At 34.5% G+C, this 17,295-nt stretch overlaps 1 protein-coding gene across 8 annotated transcripts in view; it reads left to right on the forward strand.

Annotated features, from left to right (window-relative positions):
* Window positions 1–17,295, forward strand: part of CABCOCO1 (ciliary associated calcium binding coiled-coil 1) — a 117,372-nt gene that overhangs the window by 14,332 nt on the left and 85,745 nt on the right. For all 8 annotated transcript variants that reach the window (XM_072756117.1, XM_072756120.1, XM_072756118.1 and 5 more), the window contains 2 exons: window positions 1,781–1,950; window positions 16,508–16,652. In XM_072756117.1, coding sequence (XP_072612218.1) covers window positions 1,781–1,950; window positions 16,508–16,652 — 315 coding nt within the window. The remainder of the gene's footprint in view (window positions 1–1,780; window positions 1,951–16,507; window positions 16,653–17,295) is intronic.

A 17,295-nucleotide genomic window follows, 5' to 3' on the forward strand; every position in this document is an offset into this window, starting at 1 on the left:
TTTCCCATGATCTCCCAACTATTATCATTCATTCATGCTTTTAATATAACCTTGATTTTTTTACAGATCCACCCGAATCCTTTTTGGAAAAAGGTTAAGGACTAAATTGAAAATAACTATTTAAATACAGAAATAACCCTGAGAGATCTTTTAATAACCTTCCATAACTGGGCTCCCTGAGCTGTTCAGCTCTTGCCTTAAGGCATATTTCTGAATGTCATCATCTAAAAAAATAAGATGCACTCCAATTTCAAGAGCATGTAGGAATAATGTAATACTTTTACTGGAATTCTTGGTGAGACAAAGTAGATAGTTATATCACATATCACTATAGCACAACTTCCTAAGTCCCTGTTAAGCATCTTTCTTTCCCTGTAGTCTCTGATGCCACAGCTGTGGCATGTCCTTTCCCATATCCCATCTTTCTTTATCTAAACCCAGAGGAAAAACTTACAAAATTGCCACTAAACTTATGGGAACTTTGCACTCAAACTGCAATAGCATCTTGCTCCAAATTCCTTCCTGCATAACCTCCTTTGGGATGAAATCTCTGAACAAAGAATAGAAATGGTGACTATTCAGCCCTGCAATTCAAGTTGAAGGTTAAGATTCAAATGGTACTATGGGAAGTGGTGAAGGGGTTTGGGGAAGAGCAAGGATAAAGGGATGTTAAAGAAGTTTCACTAAAATACTCTGAGACAAATAGTTGCCTTCATTTTCATATAATCAAACACTGAAAAAATGAAAATGAAAAACAAAGAACACATGCAACTATTTAGGTCAAATACTTAATTAAAAAGAACAGCATGGAGATGGCAGATGAAGAGTCTATACTGCCAAACACTTACCATGAATTAAAAAAAAAAAAAAAACAACCTTATGAAGCAATCACAACAAGCGCATAAAACAGAGATATAAAAACTCAAGGAATAGATAAGAAATTAAAGGGGGATAAATAATATTAAAAAGCAAAGAGTAGGGATCCCTGGGTGGCGCAGCGGTTTAGCGCCTGCCTTTGGCCCAGGGCACGATCCTGGAGACCCGGGATCAAATCCCACTTTGGGCTCCCAGTGCATGGAGCCTGCTTCTCCCTCTGCCTATGTCTCTGCCTCTCTCTCTCTGTGTGTGTGTGACTATCATAAATAAATGAAAAAATAAATAAATAAAAAGCAAAGAGTAGAAAAGAAAAGATATTATGGAGGTGAGCTCTCTAAGCAGCCCAAGGGAGAAGTAACACTGCTGAGAACACCAAAGGACCTAGAAAACAGTATTGAGAAAAGTATATAAAATGAAATGATTTGAAAAAAATGTTTGAAGTTTAATAGAAAATTACAGCTATAGACAAAATAAGTAAAATATACATAACTGGAATTCTTTAGAAAACAGGACAGATACTTGTTTAACAAGATCCAGAATGTTGTCAGAAACAATCTTGATTGTATAAATGGAAAAAGATATTGAATTTCAGAGAAGAAAATGCTAGTAAAATTACTGTACTTTGAAGACAGAAGGAGGAAGGTGAGGAGGAGAATTACAAGAATAGAGGAAGGGGAGGAAGAGGAGCAACAGGAATGCTGGAACTTGCTGTATCTCTTCCTTTTCCCTCTGTTTCCCTTTTGAATGTCATTTTGGACTTGGGATTTCTATAGAACTGTGGATATTTTTAGATTAAGGGTATTATAGAATTTTCATTCAAGAAAAATATCTGCATTTTCAAAACTTAGGAAAGGAACCATTTGCTGATCTGATTTTAATGTCTGGATTTTTCTTTTTGTTACAGAAAACTGAAAAAAATTTTGAATTTCAAAAACCTTCACACCTGTTTAAAGGAAGCCATTCTACTAGATTATTATGTATCTGGATTTTTGTGGGCTAGAGGAATGGACTTTTCTGTTATTCAATATATAAAATTTATGACTTTACTAGATATGTTACTTCATAATCTTAGAAGTAAGTACATTTTTTTCTTTTTTTTAAGAAAAGAAAATTTAGTTCACTCTCTAATTTTCTTAAGGAAAGGTTCCTAAAATTAGGAACAGTAAAATTATTGTAATTCCTTCGGTGACAATTATGGGTTTTTTTTTCTGGATCAAGCAAAGATATATAGTTCATACCTCCATTAAGTGTAAAATTTCAAACAGTATTTAACAAGCTAAAGTTCTCTTAATTAACTTGCCAAAGATATAAAAATCTGACAGCCAGATTTTTAAAAATCTTATCAATGCCATCTATCCCCAAAATGTCAAGTAGTTCACATTTATTTAGGTATTTTTTCATTGTTTGAACTGTTTTCATTTCATCTTACCTACAAGTATTACTGGGATATCTCAGAATGACTAATGAGAAGAAGTACTTTAGTGGATATCTAAACCTTATTAAATAGACATTACTCGCATGCACTTAGATTTTGTGACTTTTTTTCCTTACATAATATTGGAATGAGTTACTATAGGAAATTTGGAGATTCTTCCTTAGAGTAGTTTTAAGTGTGATAAATTTTGTTTCAGAATAAATATAATTGCTTCTTGGAAGGAAGAAAAGAAAGAAATCTATCACTGATATATTGCCAGCTCTATGTGTTTGGTTCTAATCTTTAACATGCATTATTGAACTTCAGAGCAACTCCTTCATGGGAATTCTATTATAACCACTACCTCAAAGCTGAGCAAGGAGTCCAGTGAATAAGGTTGCAAGCTGAGAACTGCCAAAACTAGAACCTGAATCTCAAAGTATATAATCAAAAGGCCTTGAGCACTATAAATACAAAGGTATTTGTGTCTCAATTGAAAGACATGTTTATGTCAGTTTAAAGCTTGCTCCTTCCTTCCTTCCTCTCTCCCTCCCTCCCTCCCTACCTCCATTCCTTCTTCCTTCCCTTCCTCCCTCCCTCCCTTCCTTCCTTCATTCCTTCCCATCTCCCTTCCTTCGCACTTCCTTCCTTCCTCTCTCCCTCCCTCCCTCCCTCCCTCCCTCCCTCAGTTTCTAGCAGGAGAAATTTTAAGTGAAGTGGCAAAACTAACAGAAGCCACCCGTGCCTTATGCATCCTTCCTTCTCCTAGTCACCCTTATGAGGGAAGAATTAGTAATTAACTTTTTAAAATATTTTATTTATTTATTTGAGAGAGAACCAGAGGAAGCACAAGCAGGGGGAGCAGCAAAGGGAGAGAGAGAGAGAGAAGCAGGCTCCCCACTGAGCAGGGAGTCTGACCAGGGGCTTCATCCCAAGACCCTGGGATCATGACCTGAACCAAAGGCAGACGCTTTAGCCAACGAAGCCCCCCAGGGGCCCCAAGAATTGGTAGTTCTTGTATATGAGGAGAAGAAAGTATTATTTTCCTTCTCTGCAAGTGGGAAAATTTTATCTTTGCTTATATGTAAGTATGTAGTGCCATGTTAAAGATAAATAACTGTACCAATAGAAGAAAAAAATAGTTATACTTGATAATGAAAGAATTTGTATGGTATTAACTGATCAGACAGACTTTGGCTGTTTTTCCCCTAATGAACAAATGAACAAATATTTATAGAATCTTTGAATACTACATGTCTCTAAACAATAATCTTTCAACACCATTGCCAAAATTACTTGGCAAACAAGGAACCATGTAAATCTCAACTTGCATGGAAAATAATAATAAATAGATGCCAACAATAAGTGGAAATAAGTTTTGAGATTATATGTGAAAGACTTTGAAACAGGTATTATAGGGACGCCTGGTGGCTCAGCGGTTGAGCGGTTGCCTTCAGCTCAGGGCTTGATCCCAGGATCCAGGATGAAGTCCCACTTGGGCTCCCTGTAGGGAGCCTGCTTCTCCCCTCCTCCCTCCCTCCCTAAGTCTCTGACTCTCTCTCTCTGTGTGTCTCTCATGAATAAGTAAATATTTTTTTAAAAAAATCCTTAACTAAAAAAATAAATAAAAAATAAAAAAATTAAAAAATAAAAAATCCTCAACTTATAAAACAGGTATTATAAAAGTGCTTAAATGAATAATTGTGAACATCCTTGAAATAAATGTTAAAATAAAAAGAACCATGAAAAAAAAGGGAAAGTATAAAGAAGAAACAAATGGATATTTTAGAACAAAATTATACAATAACCAAAATTAAAATCTCATTAGATAGAAATCACAGAATTGAGAGTAGGCAAAGGAAAAATCAGTGACCTTGAACATAGAATGATAGCAGTCATCCAATCTGAACAACAAACACAGAGAAAAAAAGCTTGGCAAAGAAATGAACAAAACCTCGGGGGCTTGTGGAACAACCAAAGTTCTAATAGACATATATTGTTAGTCTCAGGAGAAAGGGTATAGTGCTAAACAAACATTGGAAGAAACAATGGCTAAAAATTTCCCAAATTTGACAAAAGGCATAAATTCATAATTTCAAGAGGATGACTGGACAACAAACAGGCTAAACCAAGAGGAAAACATCATCAACCAGCTGGATCTAATTGACAATTACAGAAAATAGGCATTGTTTTTTAAATGCACATGGAATAATGATCAAGGTGGACCATATACTGGGTCATACAACAACCTTAAATTTAAAATAATTAAAATCATACAAATATGTTATCAGATCAAAGGTATTGAACAAGAAATTAATAACACATATTTCAGGAAAATCTTCAAACATATTAAACGGCAAAATTCTAAATAGTATATGGATCATATATCTCAGCAGATATTAGAAAAGATTTTAAATAAGTGAAAAAAAACCTGAAAATTTATGTGGTACAGTTGAGTCAATGATAAGAGGGAAGTTTATATCATTAAATGCTTATAGTAGAAAAAATCTAAAATTAATAATCTAAACTTAAGCCTCAGGAAGCCAGTTTTTAAAAATAAGCAAAAATCAAGCAGAAAAGAAAGACATAATAAAGAACAAAAATCAATAAAATTGAAAAAAAAAAGTAGAATCAATGAAACTAAAATCTAGATATTTGAAAACATCAATAAAATTGATAAACATGAAGCAAAATTTGACTAAGGAAAGAAAAACTATAAAAGGCACAGAGTATCATTATCAGGTATAAAAAAAAGGAGGATTCACTACAGACTCTGCAGACATTAACAGAGCTTTAGGAAAAAAACACTATGTACACTAATTAGAAAACAAAAAGGAAATGAACCAAGTCCTCCAAAAATCACAAACCAGCAAAACTTGTGCAAGATGAATAGATATCGTGATTGTCTTATAACTATTTAAGCAATTGAATTATTTAACTTCTAGGAAAAATCTCCAGGACCTGATATTTCACTGGAAAATTCTATCAAACATTTAATGAAGTAATATCACCAATTATACATAAACTCTTCCAGAAATAGAAGAATTCTTCCTGGGCAGCCCAGATGGCTCAGCGGTTTAGCATTACCTTCAGCCCAGGGCATGATCCTGGAGACCCAGGATCAAGTCCCACCTCAGGCTCTCTGCATGGAGCCTGCTTCTTCCTCTGCCTGTGTCTCTGCCTCTTTCTCTCTCTGTGTTTCTCATGAATAAATAAATAATTTTTTTTTTTTAAAGAGAATTCTTCCTAACGCATTTTATGGGGCTAGAATTATCTTTACACCAAAACCTGACAGAGAATATGAAAAAGAGAGAGAGAGAAGGAGGGGGAGGAGAAGGAGGAGGAGAACAGCAACAAGAGCAAAAGGAGGTGGGAGGAGGGAGAAACTACAGACTAGGATCCTTCATAAACTTAAAAAAATTTTCAACAAAATATTACCAAATGAATCAAGCAACATATAAAAAAAGTAGTACACATGACCAATTGGGGTTTATCCCAGAAATTCAATGCTGGTTCAATATTTGAAAATCTCATCAATGTAAATAAAGAAGAAAAGCCACATTAACATATAAATAGATGCAGAGAAAGCATTCGACTAAATACAACATCCATTCATTATTTTAGAAAAGAGTCAGAAAACTAAGTAATATTCCTCAATGTCATAAAAGACAGCTAAAAAAAAATAATCTAAACCTATTGTTACACTTAGTGAAAGACCAGATGGTCTCCCTGTAAGATCAGGGTCAAGACAAAAATGTCTCCTCTCACCGCTCCTATTCAATATAGGACTGAAAGTCTTAGCAATAAGTGCAATAGGGTAAGAAAAAGAAATAAAGAGGAAGGAGAAAATAAAACAGTCCCTGTTCTCAGATAAAAGGATTGTCTATGTAAAAAATTAAACAATAAAAAAAAAATCCTAGAACTAGTAAGTTAAGCAAGATTGCAGGAATAATGTCAGAGCACAAAAGTCAATTGTATTTAAATGTACTAGCAATATATATTATATACCAAAATTTTAATAAATAGCATTATTTACGATAGCTCAAAAAACAAAAGAAATACTTAAGTATAGATCTAACAAAAAATGTACAAGATCTGTATGCTAAAAACTACAAAATGATGACAAAATAAATGAAATAAAAAATAAATGAAAAATATACTATATTTTTGGATTAGAAGTTTCCACATGGTAAAGAAGTCAGTGCTTCCCAAACTGTAGATTCAATGCAGTATCAATCCAAATCCCAGCAGGATTTTTTTCTAGACATATTCAAGCTGATTTTTAAATTTATATGGAATGGCTAATGAATTATAATATCTAAAACAAAAAATAATAAAGCTGCAAAAATCATATACCCAATGTTAAGACTTACTATAAAGCTACAATAATAAAGTCAATGTTGAATTAGTGAAGGGATAAATGCATAGATATTGGAACAGAAGGTAGAATTCAGAAATACACTGACTTAAAAATAGTCATCTGATTCTTTTTTATAAATATGCAAAAGCAATTCAACAGAACAGTGTAGCCTTTTCAACAAATGTTGGAACAACTTCTATCTATATTTTTAAAAAGTACACCTCAGCCTAAACCTTTTACTTGATACAGTTAGCTCTAATTTGATCATAGAAAGTTAGAATGTAAAACTAAATTTTTTAGAAGAAAACTAGGAGAAAATCTTCATGACCTAAGGTTTTACAAGAAGTTCTTAGATATAACCCCTTAGACATGACACATAGAGGAGAAGAAATGATAAATTAGACTTCATAAAATCGTAAAACTTTGGTTTTATGAAAAGTCACTTATAAAAGAATGAAGAGACAAGCTATAGACAGGGAAAAAATATCTGTAAGTCACATATTTTACAAGTCTTGTCTCTGTAACATACAAAGAACTCTCGAAAGAAAACAAAAAAACAATCCTATCAAAAATAGGCAAAGTTATCAAAACCCATAATTCCTATCAACCAAGAGGAAAACATTAGACAAACCCAAATTGAGAAACATTGTACAAACTATTTGGTACCTCTCAAACTGACAAGGTTATCAAAAACAGGAAAAGATTGAGAAATGATCACTCTAGGGGAACCTCAGGAGACTATTAAAGACTCCTCAGGAGACTATTAAAGACTATTAAGTACATGGTGGTATCTTAGATGGGATCTTTGTACAGAAAAAGAATATTAAGTAAAAACTGAGGAAATCTAATAATTTTAAAAATATGTATTTACACAGAAAAACAAAGGGATTTAATGAAGAAAAAATATATATGCTTTAACAAAAAAAAGAAACTAAGAATAAACTTTAAAAAGAAATGTATAAGTCCTATATTAAAAGAACTTCACAGCACTTTTAAAGGTCACAATGAAGTTTTCAACATTTGGAAAAACCTTACAACATTCTTGGAAACACTCTACATCATAAATACGCTAAATCTCTCTAAGTTAATGTATAATATTAGTATTGCAATAAAAATACCAACAGAGTTTTTTGTTGTTGATGATGTTTTGGCCTAGAGGTGATTTACTAGGAAAGGTAATTCTAATAAAAATATGGAAAATAGGCAAATACAAATTGTCTTTAAAAAGTGTAATGAGCTATATAGCATATCTTGTTATTAGCAGCAGTAGTAGTAGTGTAATAAAATCTTAAGTATTTGAACACAGTGGTTAATGACTAAATAGACCAAAAGAACAGAACCAAAAGTTTAGAAATAGACCCAACCACTGGAATTCAGTATTTAATAAAATGACATCTCAAATCTATGGTGAAAATATGTACTATTCAATAAATAATATTGTGTCCATCTAGAAAAGATAAAATTGAATCCAGCCCTCTCTCTGTCCGTATACCAGAATATATTCCAAATGGGTCACTTTTCTACTTAAATGTAAAATAATTAGGGTCGCCTGGGTGGCTCAGCAGATGAGCATCTGCCTTCTGCTCAGGGCATGATTCCAGGGGTTCGGGATCGAGTCCCACATCAGGCTCTCTGTCAGGAGCCTGCTCTCCCTCTGCCTATGTCTCTACCTCTCTCTGTATGTCTCCTATGAATAAATAAAATCTTAAAATAAATAAATGTAAAATAATTAAAACTATAAAAATGTTGTAGGAAGACATGGATTAATTTCTTACAACCTTGGATGGGGAAGAACTTTATAACAAAAGAAAAATTACAAGAATAAGAAACTGGGGAAATTATTACAGATACCAACAAACTATTAAGTTCTATAATATAAAAAGAATATGCAGAAGCAAGAAGAAAAAGACCAATAATGCAATAGAAGAGTAAGTCAAGGATATGACTAAATAAATACAAGTGATTATCTTATTTTTTTTAAGGTTTGACTTATTATTTGAAAAAGAACAGTGCACATGAAGGGGGAGGGGCAAAAGGAGAGGGAGAAGGAATCTGAAGTGAATTCCAAACTCTGCACTGAGTGCAGAGCCTACCACAGGGATCAATCCCATGACTGCAAGATCATGACCTGAGCTGAAACTAAGAGTCCCACGCTTAACCGTCCAAGCTGCTCTGGTGCCACAATACATGTTATTCTTAAGCAAATGAAAAGTTTAGTATTAAAGATAATAAGGAAAATGCTAATTAAAACTACACACAAATGTCATTTGTCATATATCAGATTGATAAAAGTAAAATTTTGATAGCATTTTGAGCTGTCAAAGCTATAAGAAAATAGGTACTATCCTGTATTACTAATGGAAGTATATATTTAAATCCCCCTTATGAAGATTAGTTAGCAGCTATCTATCAGATTTAGAAATGTACCACTCTGCACCTGGTCCTTTGCCTCAGGGGGGTCATGCAGATCTTCGTGAAGACCTTGACTGGTAAGACCATCACTCTGGAGGTGGAGCCCAGTGACACCATCGAGAATGTCAAGGCGAAGATCCAGGACATGGAGGGCATCCCCCTGACCAGCAGAGGTTGATCTTTGCCGGCAAACAGCTGGAAGATGGGCACACCCTGCCCGACTACAAGATCCAGAAGGAATCCACTCTGCACTTGGTCCTGCGCTTGAGGGGAGGTGTCTAATTCCCCCCTTTAAGCTGTTGCCAAAATTCATTGCACTTTTCTTTCAATAAAGTTGTTGCATCCCCCCCCCCCAAAAAAAAATGGTCTGTGGGCAGGCAGATTAACTGGGAGAGCCTGGCTACGGAGGAGGGGGTTGGCACAGCAGGCTCCAGAGCTCGGGGGCTGGGGCTGCAGTTCCCAGAGCCCAGCCCCTCTTCTCCAGCCAAGCAGAAATCTTTGCACCAGGCCCAACGAAGAGCATTAGATCAATTGAGGACATCTGAACCAGCCACCAAGTACACACTCAAGGGTCTCCTGCTTCCTCCTCCCTGTCTCCATTCACCCTCCAGCAGGAGAAGGCTAAGGCACCTGCACATGGAAAGAAGCCAATTCACTCATATGGCAAATCCTAGTGGAGCATCTTCTATCTGCCAGGCTCTGCAAAGTACCAGGGGAGACATCACAGCTTTCTTGGAGCTTATCCTCGGGGAGGTGGGTGGGGGTGAGGGAAAGAGTTAAATAAGTAACCAAATAAATAAGGATGATTTTGAACAGTGAAAAACAAATGAATGTACCCTTTGTACTCCAATGTACCCTTTGACCCAGCACTTCCACTTTTGGGAATTTATCCTACATATCCCCTCATACATACATACATATGTAAAGTTGTTAGTTGCAATAATGTTTGTAAAGGCAAAAAAAAATTAGGAATATCACTTAGAGACATCAGCATGAACTCATATTTAACTTAATGCAGATACAGATATATAGTTGTCAAATGTACGCACATATTCTTCTTAGCTCTGTCCACGGATATGGCTTAGAAGCAATGACATCCAGTATCAATGAGCATACCCAGGAACCAGGTCTTTATTCTCAATAAAAGGAACCAGGGCTCCTTAGAGAAATAGCTGATTGTAGACCTGGAGCCGGGAACATAAAAGATGAGTCAGGCATATTGCAGTGGCCAAGAGTAAATGCTCAAAAATCAAAATGATGTCGGTATGTCAATGGAATAGAGAAGCCAACTGAAAAGCTTCCAATGTCTAAAGTTGGAACAATTTGAACAAAACAACATAGTAGTATTGAATTATAGTCCAAAGTATAAAATTAGCATCCATGAATCCATGCTGATACAAATTAATGATTTGTATAAATAATCAACTAGGTAAAATACAGAATTCCTAATAATTCATGTAGATAATTCACCCTCAAGAAGTTAAAGCACAACTCTTCACCCCTTAAGTATGGGCTACACAGTGACTTCCTTCGAAAGAGGACAGTTTGGGAAGGGGGAGACACAGGAACTCTATAGTAGAGAAGCCTAATAAATACTATCTTAGCCAGGTGACTAAGGCTGGCAACATCAAGAGCTATGTCAAATAACATATGCCCTTGATATAATGTGATAAGAATGGCACTGTAGACTTCCTCCCTCAAATCCTTAACCACTATCTAATCATGAGAAAAATATTAGACAATGAAATTGAAGGACATACATCTAACTACTACTTCTCAAAACCGTCAAGGCCAGTCTTCTCAAAACCAGGGCAAGTCTGATGGGGTCTTGGGATAGAAAAAGAAAAGACTTTATAAAAACTAAAGAAATCCAAAGAAAATATGAACTTAGGCAATAGTGAAGTATCAATATTTGTCCATTAGTTGTGCCAAATGTACCACAGCAATGTTAGCAATATGGGAAACTGTATGGGGTATATGGGAACTCTCTGTGATACTACTGAAACTTTTCTTGTTAAGCTAAATCTACTCTGAAATTAAAAGTTTATCAATAGGGTTAGCCCATATATAACATGGAATACTATGCAGCAGTAAAAGAAAAGAATGAATGCCTTTTAGGTATTATATGGGGAATCGTATATTGTTATTAAGTAAGGCAAGCTGTAGAATTGTGTACTTTTGTTTATGAAAGACAAAAATGAGAATTTATGTTTTTGTTTTATATATATATATAAATACTAGGAAAATACAGAAAAAGCTAATAAAAACTTTCTGTAGGTATCTAAAATACATAAAGAATTCCTACAACTCAATAGAACAAAAATAAATAACCCAATTTAAAAATTGGCAAAAGACTTGAATCTCTATTCAAGGAAGATATCCTTCAAGGAAGATCCAAGGAAGATGTTCAAAACACTAACAGGTTCATGAAAAGACCACTAGTCATTAAGGAAATGCAAATTCAAACCACATGAAATATCACCCCATGCCTGTTAGAATGTCCATCATCAAAAAACAAGAGATAACAAATGTTGTCATGGATGTGAACAAAAGGGAACCCTTGTGCACTGTTGGTGGGACTGTAAACTGGTACAACCACTATGGAAAACAGCTTTAAGTTTCCTTAAAAAATTAAAAATAGAACAACCATAGTCTGGCAATCTCACTTCTAGGAATATATCCAAAGGAAACAACAACACAAACTCAAAAAGATATCTGCACTCCCATGTTCATAGCAGCATTATTTACAATAGCCAAGATATGGAAACAACTTAAGTGTCTATTGATGAATGAATGGATAAAGAAGTTGTGAGAGAGATATATAAAACAATGGAATGTTATTCAGCCATAAAAGCCAAAGAAACCCTACCATTTGTGACAACATGGATGGAACTTGAAGACATTATGCTAAGTGAAATAAGTCAGACAGAGAAAGACAAATACTGTATAATCGCCCTTACATGTGGAATTTAAAACAAACAACAACAAAAAAGAAACATAACACCAAACCTATAGAAAAGGAGATAAGATTTGTGGTTACCAGAGGTAGAAGGTGGTCAAGTTCAGACTTCTAGTTACAAGATAAGTACTAGGATATAATGAATATGATGACTACAGTTATACTACTGTGTGATATATATGGAAGTTGTTAAGAGAGTAAATCCTAAAAATTCTCATTACAAAGAATTTTTTTTCACTTTACCTTCTTTTCTTTCTTTTCTTTTTATTGTATCTATAGGAGATGAACATTAGCTAAACCCATTGCAGCAATGATTTCACAATAAATCAAACCATCATGCTGTGTGCCTTAAACTTACACAGTGATATATATTAATTATTTCTCAGTAACACTGGGGAAAGTTTTCTGGAGGGAAGGGTGTGGGAACTGGGCATATGACAACAAAGGTTGAGGAGCCTTTTCACAATATGTATTCACATATGTTTTTTGAACCATGTGAATATATCACCTACACTAAAATTAAATTGTAAAATAGAATATATGACGAGAACAGTCCTATGCTTTGCAACCCTTTAGCTGAGTGTTCACAAACTAGAAACAGAATAAAGAAAAGTAAAACATTTTCATGAATCTCACATTCCAAATTTGACAAGATATTTCCATTTTAAATTTTTTCCATAACGTACAACTGACTCAAAATATTTCTTTTATGTGAAATTTTATATTGTTGATATCAGTTCAAAAATGAATTTTAAAAACTTGAGCAGGATCCATCCAGCCTCCTCATAAACTAGGAGAGAATGAAAGTACATATGTAAAGCCTAACCCAAAAAAAAGCAAGAGATCTAATTTTTCCTTTTGGCAGAAAAAAAAAAAATCCCCTCAAACCTTTAAACCTAACAAGATTATAGCTATCATTGGGAAAGAATATAATTTTAGCCATGCATGCCAGAGAAAGAGGTAAAGTCTGTTTATACTTAAACTAAGAGGTGGTGGAGTCCTGAGCCCACAGTGAACATTCCCATCCAGCAACATTTTAATAGAAAAAGCACTGAAGAACATAATCTGGGTTGTTAGCTGTAGTGTGGTTGACCATTAATAGAATTCTAGTGAGGGAACTGTCTTTTCTACTGATTCAGTTTCTGATCTGTTCCTTGTCTCAAACTTGTACTACAAGGCATACTGCAGACAACCCATCTGAAATCAAATTGGATCAAACTAAAAGATTATGCTACATAGGATTTGTACAGTGCTCTTAACAATATACATTTTGGGGTGCCTCGATGGTACAGTCGGTTGAGCTTCTGACTTTTAGTTTTGGCTCGGGTCCTGATCTCAGGGTCATGAGATCAAGCTCCAGGTTGGGTTCCATGCTCAGGGTGGAGTCTGCTTGAAGTTTCCCATCTCCCTCTCCCCTCCCTCTGCCCCTTCTAATCCTGCTCTCTCTGTCTCTCTCAAATAAATAAATAAATCTTTATAAACAAACATTATACATTTTTGAGTTGTTCCAGAGCCTAACCAGGGACAAGCTGTTGAGAATCAGATGGGGCATTTGACCTCTTTCCAGGTCCATGGGCCTAGATTTATTCCCTTGTAGATAACATGAATATTAGTAAGTAACCATAGAATACTTAGTTCTATGAAATTGAACCTTTTTCTCCTATATAGGAATGTTAGTAATAGATAACATTTGGATAGGATTAACTTGTGCCAGTCACAGTGCATTTGCTTTCCAAATTCTGTCTCGTTTAATTTACACACAACCTTGAAATAGTTCTATTATTCTCCCCATTTTAAAAATAAGAAAAATAAATGAGATTTAGAAAGATTAAATAACTCCTTAATGTCACTGGCATCAGCCCCAGTGAGTGAGAACTCACCGTCTCTACTACTACATCAAAAGTTGCCAGCTTTAGGCTGATTCTAGAAAGCATTATACACACATAATATACTAGTGTACATATCATTTCAGTTTACCAAGTGGTTGGGATGCATGTCTTATTTGAGCCTCACAACAGCACTATAAATTTGAAAAGTGGTCTTATTCTCATAAGATACAGAAAATGGAACTCAGATCACCTAGCCAGTAAGTAGCAGTTATAAGGTACCATGTTAAGTCTTCCAACGAATTATGTCCCTCATGTTCTTTCATTACCCTAAATTTTTGAAGATAAATTTTGCTTCTAACAGCCTTTACTATTTAAATGGTTTAATCTTTCATATTTTAATCACATAACTAAATGTGATTTTTAAAAGAGCAAATATTTCAGTTAGATAAGTGAAATGATAACTCTCCTAATTTTTAAAGCCATTATCTATAGATAGACATTAGACATAGAAAAACAATTTTAAAGTGTCAATTATATTTCAACATAAGGAAATAGTCATATAAATGTATTTTGTCCTTGATAAGTGCAGTTACATCCAGAATTTTAATCAATTATCTAAGAATTTCTTTTTTCTTTGCATCTCTAATTAATACCATTTTAGTAATAAAATTATTCAGATTTTTAATCCATTCATTTTTGAATTGCTTTTATCCAACAGATATTTCATTTCTGAAGTTATCCCAAGAAAGTTTCAAAAGAAGTTTATCATAGAAAAAAATGTTTGATAATAATTGAGCTCCCCTTAGAATGATATAGGAAAGCTTAGTTATCCAGCAATATTTCATATATCTAACTTATAAAAGACAATCTGGAGGGAGGCTATGGGAAAGGAACCAATTGCCATTAATTAAACCAGTTTTTAATTATTATGTAGTTTTTTGCTTCATTCTAATTCCTACAGATAGAGAAGAATCCAGATGAAACAAATTTCAAATTAGTATTTATAGTGTCTTCCTAAAAATTTTTTTAAAGATTTTTATTTATTTATGCATGAGAGACACACAGAGAGAGGCAAAAACATAGGCAGAGGGAGAAGCAGTCTCCATGCAGGGAGCTCAATGTGGGACTTGACCCAGGACTCTGGGATCACACCCTGAGCCAAAGGCAGATGCTTAACCACTGAGCCAACCAGGCGTCCCTCTTCCTAAAATTTTTCATTGCTTTACTGTCATTTTATCAGTAATTTGGGGACATTACACATCCCAGAGTGAAAGAAGTGGCTGGTGCTTATATTCTCATAAATCCTGTGCATCACCCCCTCTTGCCTCCCTGAAAAATTCACTCCATTAGCAAGATGTGGAAAGTTGACTGACAGTTTTCTGAGAGAGATAGAGGTTTGGTTAAGACTGGGAGGGTGGGGTCCCCGGAACATTACTCCAGAACCCCAGCTGACACCTCCAAGCAGCTGGTCCAACCTTGCCTTTGCTAGAGACTTTCAACTCTCCATCTCCAAGCTCTTCAGTTTTATGTGTATACACTCAACACTCGTCAGTGTGTATGTGTGACGTAATAGTATTTTGCTTGCCACAAGTAAAAATGAGCATAATTAAACAGGAAAAGAAGATGGAAGTTCATACTTGTATTATAGACACTATAAATGTTAAGTTTAAGGCTTTTGACATTTATCTACTCTTTTTTCAACTGGACACATGCCAAAGAAGATACTTTTGCTTTTTTGTTTGTTTTTAGTTGCAAGAGAAGAGACCACAATCATTGACTTGTTTATTTTTGGTAATGGTGGCAAAGTGGTGTCAGCGTCACTCTGTGCTGTCATCTGGCTCTCACCACCACCACCAGGCATACATTTGAGAAACAGCTTACATAAGTTATAAGTCTGGAGCTTGGATAAGAAAAAAATATCTTGATGTTTTACATAAAAATACATATTTCTGGCATCTATTGAAAATCTTCAGTCCCAAATTCCCACATGTTAACAATTCCCCAAAGCCAAGTGTTGGTTGACTCTGTGCATTTACATTTTCAGTTCTGAGTTCAGCTCTCCTGTCTACATTAACTGAACCTACCATGTAGGTCTTCTTCACCAGCTAATCCAAATAATTTCTGTGTCATTTCCATACGTACTCTTATTCTAAGATCGTTAAAAATATATTTTCCAGGGATCCCTGGGTGGCTCAGCGTTCTAGCTCCTGCCTTTGGCTGAGGGTGTGATCCTGGGGATCCGGGATCGAGTCCCATGTCAGGCTCCTGGAATGGAGCCTGCTTCTCCCTCTGCCTGTGTCTCTGCCTCTCTCTCTCTACATCTATCATGAATAAATAAACAAAATCTCTAAAAATATATTTTTCCCATTTTAAAGTAATTTTTAGGTAGATTTTATATTATTTTTGTATCTTAAAATGGAAACAAAATCTTTAGACAATTATATGGCATTAGAGTAATTTACAGTTTTTGGGTGTGTCAGCTGCTATTCTTTTACACAAAATATAATTATTAACTTACCATTAAAAACATTGCTATCACCATTGTCCTCACAAATATTGTAAAAGTAATTATTTGCACATTAAGGACATCTTGGATTATTTTGTTCCGAAAGCATCTATCAAAATAATGCTTAAGACTTCTCTGGATCTTATTTTAGCATTGCATATGTCCTTGGAAGACAACATAAAATGGCTTGGAGAAGTTATGGCTGAAATAGGACCATCTCATTCACAGAAAAATGAGGAATGGAGTATCTTTAATATAAAACAAGCTAATGCTGTCATCGATTACTTAAAAATAAGGTATGAATTTTTTTAGTAGCATTTATTTTTTCATTTCATTATCTTTTTACAAAATATCTATTAAATCAAAAAGAATTCATTTTTTAAGACCTTTACAGAATTTATACTGTAATTAACCCAGCAAATAACAAGGTAATATTAAATCTTTCATCCAACAAATAAATTCAGGACATTGAGTTTTGGCTAACCTTTCATTCTTAAAAAAAGATTTGTATTTGATGAGTATAATTTCACCAGAATTATAATTAATTATCCAATTTTTCTCTGAATCCCTAATTAATATAATTTCATTAACAAAATTATTCATTCACATTAATCAGACCTGATTACAATAGACTTTATATTTTAATAGTTGGCCTTGACATCAAAATTTTACATTTTAGAGTAACATTCATTTAAATTTAAAAATTTCTTTTATTTTTTTAAGACTTTATTTATTTATTCATGAGAGACACAGAGCAAGAGAGAGAGAGGCAGAGACACAGGCAGAGGGAGAAGCAGGCTCCATGCAGGGAGGCTGACGTGGTACTCGATCCCAGGTCTCCTGGATCACAACCTGGGCCGAAGGTTGTGCTAAACCACTGAGCCACCTGGGCTGCCCTAAAAATTTATTTTAAATGCTTTGTATTAGAAATTAAAGAGA

This window comes from Vulpes vulpes, chromosome 4 (genome assembly GCF_048418805.1).
Source record: "Vulpes vulpes isolate BD-2025 chromosome 4, VulVul3, whole genome shotgun sequence".
NCBI classification, from domain to species: Eukaryota; Metazoa; Chordata; class Mammalia; order Carnivora; family Canidae; genus Vulpes; species Vulpes vulpes.